The sequence below is a fragment of the Cucurbita pepo genome, chromosome LG01 (genome assembly GCF_002806865.2).
Source record: "Cucurbita pepo subsp. pepo cultivar mu-cu-16 chromosome LG01, ASM280686v2, whole genome shotgun sequence".
Taxonomy (NCBI): domain Eukaryota; kingdom Viridiplantae; phylum Streptophyta; class Magnoliopsida; order Cucurbitales; family Cucurbitaceae; genus Cucurbita; species Cucurbita pepo.
In genome coordinates, this window is record NC_036638.1 from 17,010,705 (window position 1) to 17,031,767 (window position 21,063).

A 21,063-nucleotide genomic window follows, 5' to 3' on the forward strand; every position below is an offset into this window, starting at 1 on the left:
TTGAAGTTATGTTTAGGGCATGACTCTGATACCATGTTAGATGAACACGACTCTCCACAATGGTATGATATTGTCCACTTTGAGCCTAAACTCTCATGGCTTTGCTTCGGGCTTCCCAAAATGCCTCATAGCCGACGTGAGACCTTCATCATCCAACAAGATCTTCACATGATTGACTTGTTTTCTGAATTACAATAACTGTCATGCTGTCAAAAGAGTGTGAAAAGTTACTATAAATATTTTTATTTTTAAGAACTATTGTGAGGAAAGTTAAAATTCGATGATTTTCAAACATATGAACGGTAAAAATACTATATATATATATATATATATTCACTCTTGGATTTTTTTTGGGTCATTTTATACTGGGTTATCATTGAGGACTTTTTGCTGTATTTTTAAACCATTTCAAAAATCTACGTTTATTGAAAGAAATACTTTTTATATAAGAAACAATAACAATAAATATCTGTTTAGGTAGCCGTTAATATCATACGTGTAATATGAGCTGTTTTATTCTTCTCGTTATATGGTTGAAGATTAAAGTTGTTCATAAAGGAAAAAGTTGAAATCTAATCGAGGAAGAAATAAAGAAAAAAAGGAGTTGGAAGAATATTAGAGTTTTAGGTATAAATTAATCGAAGGTCCCTCGGAAATATGATTACTTTTATTTTTGGTATACGCTTTTGGTGTAGCTATTTTAAATAATATATCCAAACTTATTCATTTGGGTACTCGTTTATACTCATTACGTGTACTGATGTATATAAAGAGATATGTGATAGATACTTCGGAATATGAACTTGACATCATGACGGATAAAAGTATTCTAAATTTTATTCTTTATATCTTTAGGGTCTCTTTTTTCTTCATCTTTAAGCAACGTCTAGTTGAAAGTGTTTAGCGTTTTTGCTTAGTTTATATAAAGATAGAGAGAAAGAAAGTGAAGATCAGTTGAAAGGTGTGTGACGTTTGTTTAGAATTTGATGGATCGATATGACAAGTTATCTTGTGAGTGTGCGATCAACGGTCGAGTGTGAGTGTGCCAAATGTATGGTCATGTTTGTCCAAGGTGTGCTGTCCATGGTCGGATGCTCGTTCCAAACCCCTTTTTACATGCTTATCTTACGGTCTTTACAATTTCATGATGTGTTGATGTGTGTATGACCGTCCACCAAAATCATGTCTAACCGAATATGACTAAAATGACCTAAAATTTTAGTATAGGAGATATGACTAGTTGTCTCCTCTTCCTATTCGAGTTATATGATATCAAAGTTTTCTAAAATATTTCTCTAAAATGTGACCGGAGGCTCGAGCACAAGTGGTTAGGGTTAGAACAACCCAAGAGTGTAGGGTGCATTCAAACCTAGATGAACTGGGACGAACCCTAACGATTTCATCCGAGTTCGCCAGAGCCACTGGATCAAGATCAAATACTGGGAGTTCGCCGCCGCTGGCTGAATCTCAAGATAAGCCAGATTACTACACTCGATGTGATTGAACTCGATGTCTACATCAATGTCTCCGCCATCTGCGCTAATCTCCTACCGACTTGCTCAAAGAATCGGCCGGATTACCTGGCCGCGGCTGGCCGATTCCAGTCAATCGAAACGCCGGTGAAGAAACTCCAGGCCGTAATGCGAGCGCTTGCATCAGTGCCGGCGACTGTATACCTTGATTGCCGCCGCAGCAACAAACGGCGGAAACAACTTCACCGAGCTCTCTCCTTCAATTTCGAGTTCTGTTGAAAAATCTCTGGAAGGAAAGACCGCCACGCCAGGGCTGGATCAAATCCGTAAGTACGATTTAGAATATTGAGATGATTGAGGAGGAATATTAATTGCGAGTTCTACATTTCTTTTTCCACGGTGATTTGGAATGTTTCTGTGATGATAAAATCATAATTTAGGCAAAATTCGTTGCAAGTTCTTCATTCTTTTGGCCATCTGAACTCTATGATCCGACATTTGAGGATCACCTTAATCTCCATAAACTCTGCTCTTTATATAACTCACCATCTTCTTCAAACTTCTCTCTGTCTCCACTCACCAAATCCTCAAACCACAAAGCTTTTTTGATACATCATAATGTCTGATGATGCTCAAGACAAAGTTGACCGTGACCGTATTTTCAAGCGTTTTGATACCAATGGCGACGGTAAGATCTCTTCAACCGAGCTCGGGGAATCATTGAAAACACTTGGCTCTGTTACCAACGACGAAGTTCATCGGATGATGGCCGAGATCGATACTGATGGCGACGGGTTCATTTCGTATGAAGAATTCACAAATTTCGCCCTTGCCAACCGTGGATTAGTGAAGGATGTTGCAAAGATTTTCTAGATAATGTTTTTATACGCTTGTTTTTGTTTGTTTGAGTTCTTGTTCTGTTTATGTTTGTTTCTTCTTCTTTTTCTTTTTCTTAAAAATGTATCTTTCTTGTCGTTCTTGATTTGGAACATTTTGCATTATGGAAATATTGTTTGGGATGTTAAGCTGCAAACTTCTTTGAATCTGTCTCAACCAACCACTTCTTGACGATAATTCATCCAAAACCTATCATGTTTGAGCTTGAAAATCTTAATTGTATAAGGTAACATTCTATACAAGTTTAGTTTAGATTTGTATAACTTGCTTTTGACCATTTGTAACGTCCAAGCTTATCACTAGTACATGTTTCCACACCTTTTTATGAATGTTTCATTCCCTTTTCCGTGAGATCTCATTATCCACGGCCCGTTGGGGACGTTGGCACACTACTTGTTGGGGACGATGGGCTCTGATACCAATTGTAACATGTTTGGCCTGTTACGTATAGCCCTCGGGTTCGGCCTGTTACGTATAGCCATTGGGTCGGGTTCGGCCTGTTACGTATAGCTATTGGGTTCGCCCTGTTACGTATAGCTATTGGGTCAGGTTCGCCCTGTTACGTATAGCCATCGGGTTCGACTTGTTACGTATAGTCATCGAATTCGGCCTGTTATGTATAGCCATCAGGTTCATAGTTGGGGACGATGGTACACTGCCGTTGGGGACGATGGTACACTGCCGTTGGAGACGATGGTACACTGATACCAAGTGTAACAGTCGGCATGTTACGTATAGCCGTATAGCCATCAGGTTCGACCTGTTACGTATAGTCGTATAGCCATCAGGTTCGGCCTGTTACGTATGGCAGTCCGACCTGTTACGTATAGCCATCAGGTTCAACCTATCACGTATAGCCATCAGGTTCAACCTATCACGTATAGCCATCAGGTTCAACCTATCACGTATAGCCATCAGGTTCGGCCTGTTACGTATAGCGGTATAGCCATCAGGTTCAACCTGTTACGTATAGCCATCAGGTTCAACCTATTACGAATAGCCATCAGGTTCACAGTTTTTAAATGTCTTAAGGAATGGTGCATACCAATTGTAACAGCCCTACCATCAGGTTCATAGTTTTTAAATGTTTCAAGGTGTGGTGATACCAATTGTAACAGCCAAAACCCATTGCTAATAGATATTGGTTGTCAGGTTTGACCCATTATGTGTCCATCATTTGCCTTCAACCTCGTTCCCTCTCTATCAAATACATTTCTAGTTTATATAACACGAGTTTTTGTAGTTCAAGAGTCAATCTACTAAATATAAAACTTTAGATTTCTCTAACATATAGCATAAAACATGAATTTTTCAATGAAGATTAATAATATTTCCTCCATGAAAAATGGGGAAAAATACATGGAAGTGTTGTACAAAATCAGCCTATTTACAGTCTCACCACTCTTTCAATACTCTAATCTTAATGGTTCACCCAACTACACAGATCTACAAAGCAATCAAAGTCAAGAAAACCACTCCTTATTTCAGTACCTCATCCCATGTTTCTGTAACCTTTTTAACGACAGAAAACGTAATCATCTTGTTCGAACTCGGTTAGTCCTGCCATGGCCAACGCCAAATGACCCGTCATCATCTCGCTGTTCGTATTTTGAAACTGAGAATAGCTATCAGTCACACATCCATGCCCCAAGAAACCTGACCTCTTTGATCTGGAGGGCATAGGCTGTTCTTCACCTTTCAATATTGCAATGATCTCTAAGATCCCGGGCCTGCGCGATTCTTCACTCGTAATGCAGGCAGCAGCAGCTTCCATCATTTGAATTATTTGATTCGAATTCTTCGTCGTGCATGCTACCAGTGGATCGAGCAGCTCGGTAATTGCTGCTTTCCCTTTCTGCAATAATGGCTTTGCCTGAACGAAAATATGAAGTTTTTTGAAGTTATGAGGACAATTACAACATCTACTATAGACTGCACCGATGAACGGTTTCATGGAGTACAGTTCGATATATGAATCACATTATATCAACTTGGATGCGAGATCGGGAACTCCTATAATAGTTAGCGGTACAAAGGTGGTTCTGTTTATGCTTCAGACGATTTGGCTAATTATATGATACTAGAATATTCGAAGCGGAGACGAAAGGCAAACCTATAGAGAGACCTGTTTTAGCTCGTTTACAAAGGTAACTGACGAGCATAGTCATGTTCTATTACATATGAGTTTGTGCAGAACAGAATCACTAGTCCAACAAAAGTAGATGAAATTATTAGAGTGATATAATGACTTACCCATAGAACCAAGTTCTCCTCTCCACGTGTTCTTGCTTCGATCGGTTTCCTGCCCGTTACGAGTTCCAATAACACGACTCCTAGAGCATAGACGTCTGTTTTATCTGATACTTTCCCGTGCTGGAAATACTCTGGAGCTAGGTAACTAGAAATAAGATCGAAAATTGTAAATCGAAAAGGAACACGAACGTGGAAGGCGAGAGATTCTCGTCGTCCTTCCCCTACGTTAGAATATCTCAAGAATGAGTTCATACCCAAATGTTCCTTTGACAGTTTTGCAAAGGAAAGGCACGAATGGAGCAGAAGTCCATGTTGCTAACCCAAAATCACATAACTGCAAGCAATTGATGAATAAGAACAAAGGTTAACATTTGGTAATTAGACTTATTTGAAGAGATCATTTAGATTATCTTCGAGTGTTGACTTGATTCGTTTCTTTCTATGTAAGAACACAGGCTCACCGCTAGCAGATATTGTCCCTTTTTGGCTTTCCCTCAATGTTTTAAAAAGCGTTTGTTAGGGAGAGGTTTTCACACCCTTACAAGGAATGTTTCGTTCTCCTCTCCAACCGATGTAGGATCTCACAATCCACCCCCTTGGGGGCCAGGGTCTGCTATGATGCCACTTGTAATAGTCCAAGCCCCCCGCTAGCAGACATTGTCCGCTTTGGCACGTTACGTATTGTCGTCAGCTTCACGGTTTTGTTTCCACACCCTTATAAGGAATGCTTCGTTCTCCTCTCCAATTGATTTGGGATCTCACAATCCACCCCTGGAGGGCCCTGCGTCCTCGCTGGCACACCGGACGATATCTAGCTTTGATACCACTTGTAACAGTCCAAGCCCCCTGCTAGCAGACATTGTCCGCTTTGGCCCGTTACGTATCATCGTCAGCCTCACGGTTTTGTTTCCACACCCTTATAAGGAATGCTTCGTTCTCCTCTCCAACCGATGTGGGATCTCACAATCCACCCCCCTGGAGGGCCCAGCATCCTCGTTGGCACACCGCCCGATATCTGGCTCTAATACCACTTTAACAGTCCAAGCCCCCCACTAGTAGACATTGTCCGTTTTGACCCGTTACGTATCGTCGTCAGCATCACGGTTTTAAACGTGTCTACTAGGGAGAGGTTTCCACATCCTTATAAGGAATGTTTCATTCTCCTCTCCAACCAATATGGGATCTCACAATCCACCCCCTTGGAGGCAGGCACACCGCCCATTGTCTGCTCTAATGCTACTTGTAACAATCCAAGCTCCTCCGCTAACAAACATTGTCCGCTTTGGCCCGTTACATATCGTCATCAGCCTCACGGTGTTAAAACGCGTCTACTAGGGAGAGGTTTCCACACCCTTAAAAGGAATGCTTCGTTCTCCTCTCCAACCGACGTGGGATCTCACACTCTATTTCCCTACCCTATCTCTTTCCTTCGTTGCACATCAAACAACCAAACGAATATCGAAACAAAATCAACAAAATTCTTTCACCTTTGGCATTTTCTTGGATGAAAGAAGGATATTTGAAGGCTTAATGTCTCTATGAACCACACATCTTTCAGTCCCATTGTGAAGATATGCCACAGCCTCAGCAATTCCAATACCAATCTTGAATCTCACCGACCAAGGAAGTGACAAGCCACCCCTCATTCCCCTCTTCTTCTTATCTGCAATGGCTATCCTATTAGAATCTCAAAAACAACTCACTAAATTTCAAAGCAATCAAGAACACAAGAACAAGAACTCATACCATGCAAATGTCTTTCTAAACTTCCACCAGAAACATATTTATAAACCAAAAACAAACCCTCTTCTGGATCTATGCAGAATCCAACAAGAGGAACTATAAATGGATTCTGAAGAGAGCTAGCAATCATCAACTCTCTGCAGAATGCCTTCGTTGATTCTTTATCTTCCTTGTCTAAACGTTTGATTGCCACAGAAGTTCTCAAAAACCCAACCCTCCCTCTGAACACGCAGCTCAATGCCCCTCTTCCAAGAACTCTGCCTACCACATTCAACAACATTGAAGAAACTTCAATATTACATAACAAAATTTTGGTTCAAAAACGAAAAGGGTCATTGATTTTGAGAGTACCTGTTGAGAAATTACGTGTTGCAGAAAGAATTTCCCGGAAGCTGAATCTAATCAAGGTATGAGCCACAGGGGAAATGCTCTTTTCAAGAGATTCAATCCTCCGCCATTTTAATTCTTTGTTGAGAGCTTCAGCCATCATTCCATTATCTAAATTCACCATCAAAACAGTCGCCGGAGGTGTAGAAGAAGGGATGTTCATAGTTTCAAGCTCAATCTGAGAGCAAAAACTAAACCGAAAAGATGAATGAACCGACTGAGGATCAGAATTAAACAACTCCCCACCGCAACCACCAGATTCCGCAAGCAACCATGCGTTATTATGCTCTAGATTCTCGTTGTTCCCTTCCACATTAGGGTGTTCATCATCTTGAATCCCCTGATTCTTGCGGCGAAAACGAGCAGGAGAAAGAATACACGCAAACCCACGTTCCCAAATCATTTTTCTCAAAAGGGTTCTAATGTTTACCTCATTATACTGACAATGGTGATGATCTAACATAAGAGGGGATTCCCTTGGGTTAGAACAAGTACAAAGGGAGAAACCCATTTTGAAGCAGATCTCAAAGAAATCACAGAAATCGAAAAAAACCCAAAAAATAAAGAACACAAAATCACAGATTCCCACAAAGAGAAGTGCAAAAAGAGATAGAAAAGTGGAAAGAATTGAAGCCTGCTTTAGCTTTGCTTCAATGGTGGGAGGAGAATATGAACTGATGAACATTAATCAAAGAAATGGAAGAATGAATTGCAGCCATCGTTTAGACCCCTCTTGGAATTGGTGAATATGGGGTAGCTCACTTGCTTTACCTTCAAAATGGAATCAAATTTCATATCAAACCAGAGGGCTCATGGTTCTTATGCGTGCGCGCGCCTCCGGGAGAACAAGAGATTGAATAACAAAAGGCTAATTCAACACGAATAAATACAAGAACATGAACCAATTAAAGGAACCAAACTAACAATAGTTAATTACAAATAAAGATTCCATCTCCTGATCTCTTAGTGTAAGATATATACCATAATTAATGGGTATAATTATAGGTAAGTTAAGATTTATATTGGTTTCAACTAGACCGTGTGATATTGTTTATTATTTTGGTTAAAATATAAGTTTGATCCGAGTGATGAACTTTTAATTTTGTTTCTTGTAGAGTTACGTCCTTAATTTTATTAGTTTGACACCAACAACATCATATAGCTAATTTTAACGGGATTCAACTAGTTAAGATATATATTTATTTTTTAATACAAAAAAACGTGAAATACGACCGTTTAAACCTAAATACAAATACATTTTTTAAAAAATTGATCTTTTTTAACATTTTTTTTTGTTTACGTCGATAAATTTTTATTCCAAACTTATAATTATATCATAATTAGCGACTAAGTCGAACAACTTTACTAGTGGAACAAGTTAATGACTAATGATAATACACTTTTTACTTTTTTTACTTTTTTATTATTATTTTTTTTTTTCACAAAGATGAACCAAATCTAAAGGGAAAGAGATTCCAAATTAAAACAAAAATAATAGTGAATATTCCATTTTAAAAACAAAATAAAATTATAACAAAGATATTAAATAAACTCGAACACTCAAGAAATCTGTCGGATAAACAGATTCACATCTCTTATAATCAACACAGTCTTATATTCTTTTTTTATTTTTTTATTTTAAATTTTATTCAATAACTTCAACTAAATTTTAAATGATATTTATATGATTTGAGCTCGATTCAGTTCAAGATATTTTTTTTAACATAATCTAATTAATTAAACAACGTTTTTTTTAAAACTAATAAACCTAACCCAAATGGACTATAAAATATTTATTAGATAATCTAATTAATTATGTAATTTATTTAGTTGATAGTTTAGGGATTCATTAGATATTTTTTAAGGTTCGATACAATTTTAATAATTAAAATTTTTTATTTTTATAGAATTTTTAAAAATAACAGTCAGAGATGAATATAGACGTATAGTTTGAATTTAAAAGTATTCGAATACATGTTACTAATAAAGTGAGATTCCGATATTAATATTTTGTAACGTGTTACGTATCGGTCTCCTTCCTCCCTTACTTCATGTTTAGACTTTAGCCAAATAATTCATTAAAATAATTTCATGTCCCCTTCATGCATAGACTTTGGCTACATACAATAAACAAAAATCTAATAACATATGTACAAAAGTTTGGTTCATATAATTGAATTATTTATTTTATGATATGTCCTCTCGGTTGTTCAATTTTTAAGATATAATTTTATTAGTTTATCTGCATGTGGCTCGTTTGTGCTTTCTAAGACGTAGCCAGGAAGGACAAAGTTGTTTGTTTTCATATCAAGTTTCGATTCGTATTTTTAAAATTAAGTTGACCTAACAAAGAAAGAGAGTGTCAAGGTTCGGGATTGTTAAGAAGACCTTAAGGAAAAAAAACTTCAACCCTGCTACTTATTTACCGCTTACTCAATGATTATACATAGTAAAATTATATATGGTAAATGACATATAAAGTCAATGATTATATATAGTAAAAGACTACGGTTATATATGTTGAAGTTATATACAGTCAATTGAACCATATATATCATTGACACTTTATGCAGTCTCTTATGTGCATGTCTGAAGTCATCAATATAAACCTTTAGCCAATATTTCTGTTTTCACTTTCTTTGTACGGTTCTTTGTGTTCATCTAAATCAAGTATGTGCGTTGCTGTGCAATCCTAACACTATTCTCTATCACTAACACAAAGAAAAGTAGGTCAGAACACAGTTTTTATTGTACGAGGTATTTTAGAGAAACTAAAAGTAAAGTCACGAGAGGTTATACTCAAAGTGAACCGTATCATATTAACGAAGAAGGTTGTTGTTCTTAAAAGTGGGACCGAACGAACGAGTAATTGATTGTTAGGTAAAGGTTAGCTAATGTGATAATGATGGGTATTAAAGAATAAATGTTTTGAAGGCATTTGTGTTGGAGCATGTGATCTAAATCGCCCACTTCCATTGACCGGAATCAGATTCCATTCCCCCCATTTGGTCTGTCGGTGATGAAAAAAAATTAAAATACCATTAATAAGTTTTTAATAAATATTTAGTTTCGATTGAATCTGCATCCGTTACAACATGGTCACGTTACTTATTTATCGCTTCTTAAGAGTGAAAACTATCTTCATAGACCAACACGAGTATTTTCAGCATGTTTTGTCTTTAGTCACGTGTATTTTAGGAAAATTCCTTAGAGGTCACATAACCATGGAGTTTCTATGATTGAGCTACCGAAAAAGAAGATGAATCTTGTTGGTATAAGTACAATTCTTTCGAGTATTTCTTAGTGATAAAGCAACCCTAATCCTCAGCCCAACGATCCAAGCTTTTGTTGAAGCAAGAAGAACTCTTGAATCTAAGTAATTAACACCTCCTTATACGAAATTTAGATCAACCAAGAGAGGCTAGAATTAGATTACCTCGATCGAAGATTTAGAAGCAAGATTTGGAAACCTTGTTCTAAATTGAGTCACTCCACAATCGAACTTGATCAAGGCTTGATTGAATGGCTCGGGTGAAATTCTACCACAAAAATTGCTTGAAACTTAGAAATGACAAATATGATGCTCACATTTCTAAGGGAAACGTCTCAAGATCTAAATTACATTCATCCACAAATCTGAATTTTACATAACTTATTGTGGCTATTTATAGTTTCTCGACCCTTGTGGACCGTATTTATTCCGATTCCCTTTAATCTCCACGAGAATAAGTCATTTGACTTTTACATGATTTATGAAATTAAAAATAGTTCTTTCTAACAAATGTTGATGTGCTCGAGTGGCTAATGCAACACGTCCGAAATCAATTGAGCTCTCATTTAGAACACCGTGATTCTTATCACTTAGTTATCATATTTTCATGATCACTCTCATCTTGATGTGATCTAGATTCATTCGTAGTCTCTTCATGAGAATATTTACTAAAACCACTCTGCATAGCGGTGAAAGTTCTATATTTATAATCATTTACGGAATCAAATAAATTACAAAGAAAATAGAAAAAGCAATAAATAGATATATAATATTTATTTATAATAAATCGTCAAAAATAGTACTTATGCTAAACTGGAAGACTCAATATCCCTAATCAATATCCCTAATCATAAAGATTTTATCTGCAATAAAAGGTCAAATATGATACATATATAAAAACCATGATTCAAAATTAAAAATGTTCGACAAGTAATCATGTTTTTGTCTTAAAAAAAAAAAAATATATATATATATATATATATATATATATACCATATGCTTTTAAACTTATGTGGTAAGTGATTATTTGTATGTCATCACTTTTATTAAAGAATTGTAGAAGGTAAAGATCTTATTATTACTTTAAATCAAGATGTGATGTGATATGAATCCACTTCACTTAACTTTGGCTTATTTATTGGCATACTTTCATCTACCTAAAACCTTATATTATAATGCTAATATTTATTTATTTTAAAAAAATATCTCCTTTTTATTCATTTAATTCAATCCAATTGGATCGTTTTAATCAGACTTTTCAAAACTAATTGCGTTAAAATAATGCGTAATTACATAATTAACATTTCAATCGATAAAATTTAACAAAATATCATTACAGTGCCTTCTTAATGTTGTTATTAAGTTAATATAGAACGCTGTTACTGTATTCCGTTAATAAGATAATAAGAATTGGTTGTGATATTTTATTAGAATCAATTGAATTAGAAAAGTTAAACTTATCGTAATCCTACTAGATAAATAAAATAAGTAAGTCCGAGATTAGAATTAGTATAGATGAGACTGCTTTGAACTGAAACTTTGGTAAGATCGGGGCTACCTTCTACAGAGTTGCGCTACCCACATGGATGAAAATCCACCCAGTAATTCATGTGAGTAACCTGAAGCCCTATCACCCTGACCCGGACGACGACCAGCGAAATGTAATCACGAGACTGAGCATCGATCTGAAACAAAGAGACAGCAAAGAAATAGAGGAGATCCTAGCGAACAGGGTTAGGAAGATAGGAAGACCTGAACTTTTTTTTCATTAATTTTTGTATTATTATTATTTTTTTTTTTTGTGATGAATTAAGAATAGCAAGAAAAAAAAAAAAGTTAGGAGAGAAATAATAAGGTATAAATTTTCGTATTAGAGATGTTCACGGGAGGGGGCGAGACGGAGAATCCTTCCTCGTTTCCATCTCCGCTACCTATTTCATTTTCTATTTTCGCAAAATTCTCTATTCATTTTTGCGAGGATCGGGAGCTAGGACTCCTTAAGTAATTTTTCTCTGTTTATTATTTTTTTAAAAAATTTTAAACTTTCAATATAATATTTATTAAAAAATTATAAAAAAAAATCATAATAAATCAAATATATTTTATAACAAAACCCGAAATATACATATATATATATATATAACTATAATAACCCGAAATTTTCTACTTAATTTAAGGTCGCTACTGTATACGTACCATAAACATTGAATGCGGAAGAGTTCATCTAAATTTCATAAAAGGTAATCTTTATCTTAAAACACAGCTATGGACTTACCTGTTTCGAAAACATTTTTAAAATGACACAACAAAAAAACTAAATAGTTTAAGTTAAAAACATCGTATTCTAGCATAAATCTAAGAAAATAAATACCATTACCCTATGTACGAGCCATGGTCTCGAGTTGTGTGTGTCATTCTTGCGCAGGGGCCATGCTAATCTTCTCTGTATCGTTCCAATTTTATCGGATGTCCCCGCCCAAAGAGGACAATATCTGTTAGCGATAGATATGGGCCGTTTCAAATAGTATCAGAGCTAGACACTAGACGATGTGCTAGCCTTCTCGCTGTTCTCCGAAGGGGGGTAGACACAAAGCGGTGTGCCAATAAGGACGCTGGCCCCAAAGGGGGTGGATTTGGGGGCGGTCCCACATTGATAGGAGGAAGGAAAGAGTACCAGCGAGAACGCTGGGCCCCGAAGGGAGTGAATTGTGATGTCCCACGTTGGTTTGGGAGGAGAACAAACCACCATTTATAAGGGTGTTGAAACCTTATATATATATACATATAACTTTTAAAAAAATTTAATTTTAATATCATACATTTAGTTTAAATATTACCATTAGAGTTTTAAAATTATATATAATTTATCCCGACCCCATTTATTTAACTGAGAAAAAATGTTCTCTACTCCCGATCTTATTACTGGTCTAAACAAAGAATCCCTCTCCTCATCGAACATGTGGGTAAATTGGAATCATACTTCATAAGCCCTAATTTAACTTATAACGTTACAAAAGTTAAAAAAAAAAATTCGGTAAAATGGTAAAATCTTATTTTTCGCAGGTAAAAATCCCTATCCATATTGATGTTTGAATTCAATTATTTATAATAACATCTTTAGCTTCTTCCCTGTTTCAGTTCTTCCCTGTTTCAGTTCTTCCCCACCAAACCCTAAAACAACTGAAATTCAATTTTTGTTCGATGGATTTACAGTGGACTGACAATCGCCATCGCTGTGTTCTCTGATTCTGGTCTCTCCGTGTTGTTCAGCTTTTTCACTCTCCTAATATTTCCTACATTCATGGGAGAGAACAACAAAAGACGACTCTCCGACAATGGCCACCAACGAAGCAAGAAGCATCAATCTTCGTCTTCCCCTTCTTCTGCTCGAACTCCCATTCGCTCAAGATCGACCTCTCACACTCGATTCAACAATCCCTCACCGGAACCGTCAAGGAGCAAAACCCCACATTTCGTTTCGTATCTCGACTTCCCTAATTTGCCCTTCAAAATTAAATTACTGTGTGAAATCATCGCCAACGCCTCATCGATTGATCTCGAAATCGTTCTGGAAGAGACCGGTGTTCAGGTTAGTCGAGAAGATGTAGAAGATGTTCTGAAATTATCTTACAAGTTTCCGGGATCATCCATGAAGTTCTTCCGGTGGTCTGGCCGGAAACTCAACGACCAACACAGTCCCTATGCGTGGAATTTGATCGTCGACATGTTGGGTAAGAATTTACATTTTGAACCAATGTGGGATGCTATGAAATCGATGAAGAACGAAGGGTTGATTTCTTTGGCTACTTTTGCTTCTGTGTTTAGTAGTTATATAGTTGCTAATCGTGTTAAGGATGCCATTGTGTCATTTGAGGTTATGGATCGTTATGGTTGTCCTCGTGATGTAGTGGCATTGAATTCACTTCTAAGTGCTATATGTAGGGATGGAAACACCAAGGATGCAGATGAGTTTTTGCAGATAGCCAAAGGTAAAATTAGGCCTGACCCTGATTCTTATGCCATTGTATTAGAAGGATGGGAAAGTGAAGGAAATATAGTCTGTGCCAGACAAACCTTTGTAGAGATGATAGAACAAATTGGTTGGGATCCCACCAATACCCCTGCTTATAATTCCTTCTTATGTGTATTGCTCAAGGACCCCAATGGGCTGCACGAGGCATTGATGTCCTTCAAGAGATTGAAAGATAAGATGTGCTATCCGGGATTTAAGTTTTTCAAGCTTGCCCTTGATGAGTGTGCGAAGAATCGCGATGTCAAAGCGGGGAAGTATCTTTGGAAAGAAATCATGGAGAGTATTAATTTTCAGCCCGATACACATATGTACAATTCGATGATTGTTCTATGTTGCCATCAAAACGACGCCGATGCAGCTAGAAGGCTGTTAGATGAGATGATATCTTATGGAACATTCCCGAATTTGGAAACTTACAATTTGTTATTTCGGTTCTTGTTAAAGGAAAAGAAATTGAGAGAGGCTTCAAGTATATTTGATGAAATGGTTAAAAATGAGTTTGTTCCAAGCCATGCTAATTGTAAAGCAGCAGTCAGGATTTACATTGAAAATGAAGACCCAAATGGGGCCATAAAAGTATGGAAATGTATGGTTAAAATTTATGAATCTGATCTTGAAGAGATTGGTAATTTCTTGATTGTAGGGCTCCAAGATCAAAAGAGGTTGCCCGAAGCAGTCAAGTATGCTAATGAGATGATTGATAGAGGTATCATTTTGAAACATTCAACTTTGTCTAAACTAAAACAGAGCCTTTTTGAAGTTAGAAAGGAATTTATGTATGACGAGCTAATGATGAAGTTGAAATTTAGTGAGAGATGAGAATTTTGGGGCTCGGATCAGATGGGTTATAGAGATGATATATTTGGGGCTCGGATCGGGCTTGCATTCTGAAATGTATCGATTTCTGTGGAATCTTCTGCTGTTTTAGTACATGTAGATGTCTGTGAAGTGTTCTAGTACAAAACAAGAAACTGTTGTAGCATGTTTTTCCATCTCATTGGAAGGGGAGCATTTTGTGGAGTTGGAGAGTGATGATAATTGGTATAAGGAGAGAAAATCTATACTTTTTGATACCAAAAGAAGAGAGTATCACAGAGAAGGCTTCTCTGTTACTTTCCTTGAATAGAACATAGATATCTGTTTGTGGTGCCTCTCCTATGAAGGGATTTTCTTGTAGTTCTTGGAAGGTCATAACGAACATGAAGAGAATAATTTCCAAGAAGATTATTTTTGTGTTTTTTTTTTTGCTTGGAAGAAGGTCATATTCGGGAGAAGTGCAACACTGTGATCGTATTCAGTTGTCCTGTGATCGATTTCGGCCGTTCTGGAATCAGCTCATTTAGAGATGAGATGTCGAGAGGCATGGGAGAGGTATGAGTAGTGGACTTTGCTTGCAAAGAGTCCTGTAATTATCCTGGGTGTTCTTGATTGTTAACAGGCTCTTTTGTTGTGGGCTGGCTTCTTTTTTCTTTGCATTCCTTCCTTGGTTTGCGCTCTTTTCACACGCTAGTCATTGCTTCATGCCATCCTCGAGGTGAGGAATCACGGATCTTCGTAATGGTATGATATTGTCCATTTTGAGCTCTCGTGATTTTGTTTTTAGTTTCCCAAAAGGCCTTATGCCAATAAAGATGTAATCCTTACTTATAAACCCATAATCATCCTCTTAATTAGCTAGTGAACCCATAATCATCCTCTTAATTAGCCAACGTGGGATTACTCTTAATAATCCTCAACAATCTTTTCCTCGAACAAAGTATACCATAGAGTCTTCCATGAGGCCTCTTTTTTTAAAGTTCTCGAATAGCCTCTCCTTAATTGATGCTTGACTCCTTCTTTGGAGCCCTCAAACAAAGTACACCCTTTGTTCGACACTTGAGTCACCTTTTACTACACTTTCGAGGCTCACAATTTCTTTGTTTGACACTTGAGGATTCTATTGGCATGACTAAGTTAAGAGCATGACTTTGATACCATGTTAGAAATTATGGCTCTTCACAATGGTATGATATTGTCTACTTTGAGCATAAACTCTCATCCTAACAAATGGAGATATATTCCTTACTTATAAATCCATAATCATCCTCTTATTTAGCTAATGTGGGACTCCTCTCCTAATAATTCTCAACCCGCACACAATCATTAATATACTGACTAACTTATTGTTAGGTGCTCGTCATACAATGACAACTTAAGTGCTCTTGTGTGTGGATTCTCTTGGATTCTCTTCAACTTCACAGTCCATTCTTGCGTGCAATACAAAGATTTGTTCTTTAATGCGAGGGTAATGGACTTGGACAAATTTTACTGAATTTGATGCATAAACACAAAGTTTGGAAGCTTGGTAAAATTTGTAATGATTTAATTCATCTTGTGCAAACTATGGTTAAGAACAAATTCTCAATAAACTAATTCTCAAGGTATTCTCTACCTATTCGTTTGTATCGGTTTCAGGTATAGGTACTGTAAGAGTCCAAGCTCACTCTTAGTAGATATTGTCTTCTTTGGGCTTTTTCTTTCCAGTTTCCTCTTAAGTTTTTAAAATGCATATTAGGGGAGGTTTCCATACCCTTATAAAGAAGGTTTCATTCTCTTGTCCAACCGATGTGGGATCTCACAATCCCACCCCCCTTCGAGGTACAACGTTCTCGCTGGCATTCGTTCTCTTTCCAATTGATGTGGGATCTCACAGTACAGGTACCCTTTTGCTGAAGGTCGTTTAAGCTTTTTTTGCGAGTATGACATGGATTACTTCAGCATGTAGCGTCCAGTATTCGAATATTGACTCGAGGTATTTTTTTCTACTCCTTACCTAGAATCATTTTTTTTTTTAGAGATATCTAATCCTACAAAGAGATATTTATTCAAATAAATGTTTCTAAGCTATGAAATCTAAATCATTAACTAACACAAATCAATGTATAATATGTTCTTGAGCAAAAAATTGGAAATCCAACTGTATGTATTTTTATTTTATTTTAATTTATCGATGTTTACAAGAACACCATGTATTTAATAATTTTATTTGTATAATCTGTCATTTTTCTTTTAATATAATTATTAATGGAGAAGATCCTAAATCTTCCAAATCTGTGCATTAATTATTTCTGGATCATTACAGACTTAATTTTGTTCATTTAATCGCCTGTATGAAATTCTGCAGAGGATATACATATAATTTGCTGGTAGATTCTCCTTTAAAAAAACAAAATTTTCTAAACAGATCTCCAAGTGAGGCCTTCATTGAGTAGTTCATAACTGGGTAGAACAACATTTCCAGCTTCATTTTTTTAAGGAACAGCATTAATTTCTGATCCAAATCTTGTCGTTTTTTTTGTCATTTCTTTATCAGAATGGTTTATTAATTCATGGGTTTGAATTATTGAGTGCTCTAAACTGTTCTCATACAAATTATGTCTACTGATTCCATCATTTTTGACTGTTTGAGCTTGAACTTCTTTCTCTTTGAGATGAAAGAATAGCATCAATGGCTTCCTTAACTTGTGATATATCAGGAGCTTTCCCACCTTGAACTGGCCAAAACTCATCCGTAGCTAGGATCTGATATTCAAAATTTTTACTATGATATCAGAGCCAACAAGGGAAGGATCTTTATCCAAAATTTGGAAACAGAGTGATATGGAATTTGTACCTTCACTTGTAGTTGAAGAAATTTTACATAACTAATTGCCTTTTCCAACATCGTTACCAAATCAACCTGCAAACAAGTACAAATTATTAGCGTTTCACGAGAAAGATCATAGATATAGAAGTTAGGGACACTATCTTCATTCGAACAAAACATTTTGGGTAACCAAAAAACAAAATCACGAGAGCTTATGCTCAATGTGTACAATATCAAGTAATTATTAGCCTATCACAATCGTACCCATAACTTAGTAATAGAATATAACCACCTAAGCCCACGTCAGCAGATATTATTCTCTTTGGGTTTGGAGATATTTGTACCCTGGTAAAAAATACTTTGTTCCTCTCTACAACCGATGTGAGATCTCACATAGAATTCTTGGGTGGGTGTCAAATAAATAGACATGTGAGCCTTAAAGGTGTGTTCATAGGAAATATGCATGGAAGAGATGTATTAGATTGACGAAAAGGAGCTAACACGGGATAGTGCTAGACGGATAAATGACTATTTAAGATGAAGAGATTTTTAGAGTTTCACATTAGCTAGTTAAGAAGAAGATCTGCCGAGGCGGATTGAGATATGAACATGTTTTTTATATTAGATAAGAGTAAGCACCTTGGAGCCATTGGGAACCAATTCTTGAAGTATCTTCAGCCGCTCGCTAATCCTCTCTCGTCGATTCTAAGAAACATAAAAACAAAGACAAAAGCAGACATTCTTTCAGAACCTTAAAATATTTGTTCCTTAAATTGTAAGCCAACGTTGTCAAAAAAACAAACTAAAACCTTGGCTGCAATGCTCTGTGGATCCTTTGCTGTTGATGATTTGGGTTTCTGTTTCTTAGCTGCAACTGTTGTGCATTGCTTCTTACTAACACTCCCACTGCTCTCTCCCTGTCAATCAATCAATCAAAAGCTAACTTTCAAAATAAAAAAAACTTGTAATTTAGCTCGGAATTCAAACGTTTTCGGTAACGACCCAAGCCTGTTCTTTTTTGTCTTTCTTTAAAACGGTCTGTTAGTGAGAGGTTTCCACACTCTTATAAAAAATGTTTTGTTCTCCTCCCTAACTGATGTAGGATCTTACGATCCACCCTCTTTCGGGGGCCAGCGTCCTCACTGACACTCGTTCCCTTCTCCAATCAATGTGTGACACTCCAATCCACCTCCTTTAGGGCCCAGTGTGCTTGCTAGCACACCGCCTCTTGTCCACCCCTCTTCGGAGCTTAGCTTCCTCACTGGCTCATCATCCGTTGTCTGGCTCTGATACCATTTGTAACGGCTCAAGCCCACTGCTAGTAGATATTATCTTCTTTGATTTTACCTTTCGGGCTTTTCTTCAAGGTTTTTAAAACGCGTCTACTAAGAAGAGGTTTCCACACTCTTATAAAGAATGTTTTGTTCTCCTCCCCAATCGGATACGAGATCTCACATTTCTCAACAAAAACGAAAAAAAAATTGAGGACTTGTTGCAAAGAAAAGGTAAGAACTTTGAAATTCAATACCATATGAGGTCGCTTTTGATTGGCAATCTCGTGAGCTCCTTCAGCCTCCTGAATGGCATCAGAAACACCACTTGCTTCAGAGTAAAGCCAATCATACACAGACCCATCACCATTTTTGTTCTCTTTTGGAGAGCTATAACCATTGGTGGCTGTTTGAAAGCAATTGGGATCTTCCATCAAACGCTGGTGATCATCCCAATTATAAGTGTCTTGACCAACCCCTTGTGGCTCAAAGCTCAGCAAAGATTCATTGTTCTTATGGAAAATGTTATCAATCCCACACTTGAAGTTGATGAGAGACTGAGGCAGTTGCTGCTGCTGCTGATGGTGATCGAGTTGGTAATTCGTCGTGTTTCGAAAGAGAAAGGTAGCATTTGGAGTGTCATGGGTAGCAATGGGTATAGACTTGATATATCCACCAGCTTTGTCCATGCCATCGGCTTCATGTACAGATGAGTTTGCAAGTGCCATTGAGAGAGGCAAAGAAAAGAGTATTGAAGAGTGCTTTAAAAGTACTCAAAGGATACACAACCGTCGTACTTTCTTGACCCTATTTGTAGGGGTTCTAATTAATCCAATTATGTTTTTATATTATATAAAAAATTCCCTTCTCATTGTTGACTTGTTTTCAATTATAACCCATTATTATTATTATTATTATTTTTTAGTGAACTTAACTAGTTGTACGGTTGAGATTAGAGGTGTGAGATCCTACGTTAGTTAGAGAGAGGAACGACTATACGTTTTAAAACCGTAAGGCTAACGACTATACGTATGTAACGGACCAAAGCGGATAATATTTGTTAGCAGTGAGATTGAGTTGTTACAAATGATATCATAGTCCGTCACTAGGAGGAGGTGAGCCAGTGAGGACGCTCGCTGGCCCCCAAGTAGATGAATTCCTTATTCTTTTTCACGTGTTGTAAAACCGTGAGGTTGACGGTGAAATGTAATGGGCCAAAATGGACAGTATTTGCTAGCGGTGAGTTTGAGTTATTACAAATAATATAAGAGCTAACAACAATACGTAACAAGCCAAAACGGACAATGTTTACTAGCGGTGGGCTTGAGTTGTTACCAAGGGTGTCAGAGTCAGTAATTAGGCAGTGTGTCAGTGAGAACACCGGCTTCCAAGGGGGTGAACTATGAGATCCCACATCGGTTGGAGAGGAAAACGAAGCATTCCTTATTTTTTTCACGTGTTTTAAAACCCTAAGACCAACAACAATACGTAACAAGTCAAAACGGACAACGTGTACATCCATAATCAATTAACATGGGGAAAGAGATGAATGAGTCTTAATAAAAAAGAAGGGGGTTGGGTAGAATGTGGATGGTATGAGTTGAAAGCCATAATTTAATGGGTTTATGTGTTGGGATGGAGCAGCTGGCAGAGGCGAGAAAGGGTCGGCGGATGTGTCGCCAACCCCACGTCTTTGAGATTCCTGTGGTCACCATTTTAGACCCTAAAACTGATCGATCTGAGGAACCAACAATAAGCACTTTCCTGTGTGCTTCCCCTCAGCTCTCTCACAGTCAAGCTAGCACGTGGATTCTAACCTTATTTTAATCATGGACCCATATTTTAGGAGTTGAAGATGTCAAGTTTTAAGTTGGCATTACTAGCTGAGCTGGTGTGGTTCTTATTTTCTGGGTTATTTTTAAGATGTGATTGGTGTGGCGGTGGAATCCCTGTTTATTTTGACTTGGTTTTGTATATGAATATTTTTTTTTTTTATGAACGTATGATGTTTTTGTTCATATTCGCTGTCGATCGACTAATTGAAATGATAGCGATGATGTTGATGTTTGTAATAATGTATTAAAATATATGGATGAATGATTCGAAGATAT

At 36.9% G+C, this 21,063-nt stretch overlaps 4 protein-coding genes and 1 non-coding gene across 6 annotated transcripts; 2 read left to right on the plus strand and 3 right to left on the minus strand.

Annotated features, from left to right (window-relative positions):
* Positions 1-949: 949 nt before the first annotated feature.
* On the plus strand, positions 950-2,497 carry LOC111807456 (polcalcin Che a 3-like). Its single transcript, XM_023693191.1, has one exon. It carries the CDS (start codon positions 2,091-2,093, stop codon positions 2,343-2,345), a length of 255 nt encoding a protein of 84 aa, XP_023548959.1. The 5' UTR covers positions 950-2,090; the 3' UTR covers positions 2,346-2,497.
* A 1,168-nt stretch (positions 2,498-3,665) lies between these two features.
* Positions 3,666-7,621, minus strand: LOC111781972 (probable serine/threonine-protein kinase PBL7). Its single transcript, XM_023662726.1, has 6 exons — positions 6,717-7,621; positions 6,369-6,626; positions 6,110-6,285; positions 4,877-4,956; positions 4,623-4,767; positions 3,666-4,242 (listed from the first exon to the last, which is right to left on the minus strand). Exons 1-6 carry the CDS (start codon positions 7,435-7,437, stop codon positions 3,886-3,888), a joined length of 1,737 nt encoding a protein of 578 aa, XP_023518494.1. The 5' UTR covers positions 7,438-7,621; the 3' UTR covers positions 3,666-3,885.
* Positions 7,622-12,402: 4,781 nt separating this feature from the next.
* On the minus strand, positions 12,403-12,510 carry LOC111782919. The gene has a single exon (XR_002813235.1). It is a non-coding gene; the product is annotated as a U6 spliceosomal RNA (small nuclear RNA).
* Positions 12,511-13,156: 646 nt separating this feature from the next.
* On the plus strand, positions 13,157-16,498 carry LOC111776790 (pentatricopeptide repeat-containing protein At1g77360, mitochondrial-like). Of its 2 annotated transcripts, none has more exons than XM_023656158.1 (2): positions 13,157-15,616; positions 16,226-16,498. In XM_023656158.1, the coding sequence occupies exon 1, from the start codon at positions 13,325-13,327 to the stop codon at positions 14,873-14,875; it is 1,551 nt and encodes a 516-aa protein (XP_023511926.1). In that variant the 5' UTR covers positions 13,157-13,324; the 3' UTR covers positions 14,876-15,616; positions 16,226-16,498. The 2 variants fall into 2 exon arrangements, with proteins under 2 accessions (XP_023511926.1, XP_023511935.1); XM_023656167.1 differs by having other exon boundaries at positions 13,157-15,590.
* An 897-nt stretch (positions 16,499-17,395) lies between these two features.
* On the minus strand, positions 17,396-19,869 carry LOC111791199 (putative transcription factor bHLH086). The gene is made up of 5 exons (XM_023672454.1): positions 19,210-19,869; positions 18,491-18,598; positions 18,321-18,386; positions 17,709-17,774; positions 17,396-17,617 (listed from the first exon to the last, which is right to left on the minus strand). Exons 1-5 carry the CDS (start codon positions 19,678-19,680, stop codon positions 17,486-17,488), a joined length of 843 nt encoding a protein of 280 aa, XP_023528222.1. The 5' UTR covers positions 19,681-19,869; the 3' UTR covers positions 17,396-17,485.
* Between the last annotated feature and the right edge of the window lie 1,194 nt (positions 19,870-21,063).

Bases quoted from the DNA above. Each gene is read 5' to 3' on its own strand.
- LOC111807456 (XM_023693191.1), top strand. From the start codon at position 2,091: ATGTCTGATGATGCTCAAGACAAAGTTGACCGTGACCGTATTTTCAAG.
- LOC111781972 (XM_023662726.1), bottom strand. From the start codon at position 7,437: ATGTTCATCAGTTCATATTCTCCTCCCACCATTGAAGCAAAGCTAAAG. The intron at 4,957-6,109 runs GTGAAAGAATTT...AATTGCTTGCAG, and splicing joins CATCCAAGAAAATGCCAAAG to TTATGTGATTTTGGGTTAGC. The intron at 4,768-4,876 runs GTATGAACTCAT...TCTTATTTCTAG, and splicing joins ACTGTCAAAGGAACATTTGG to TTACCTAGCTCCAGAGTATT.
- LOC111776790 (XM_023656158.1), top strand. From the start codon at position 13,325: ATGGGAGAGAACAACAAAAGACGACTCTCCGACAATGGCCACCAACGA.
- LOC111791199 (XM_023672454.1), bottom strand. From the start codon at position 19,680: ATGGCACTTGCAAACTCATCTGTACATGAAGCCGATGGCATGGACAAA. The intron at 18,599-19,209 runs GTATTGAATTTC...ATTGATTGACAG, and splicing joins ATCAAAAGCGACCTCATATG to GGAGAGAGCAGTGGGAGTGT. The intron at 17,775-18,320 runs GTGCTTACTCTT...ACTTGTTTGCAG, and splicing joins TGGTTCCCAATGGCTCCAAG to GTTGATTTGGTAACGATGTT.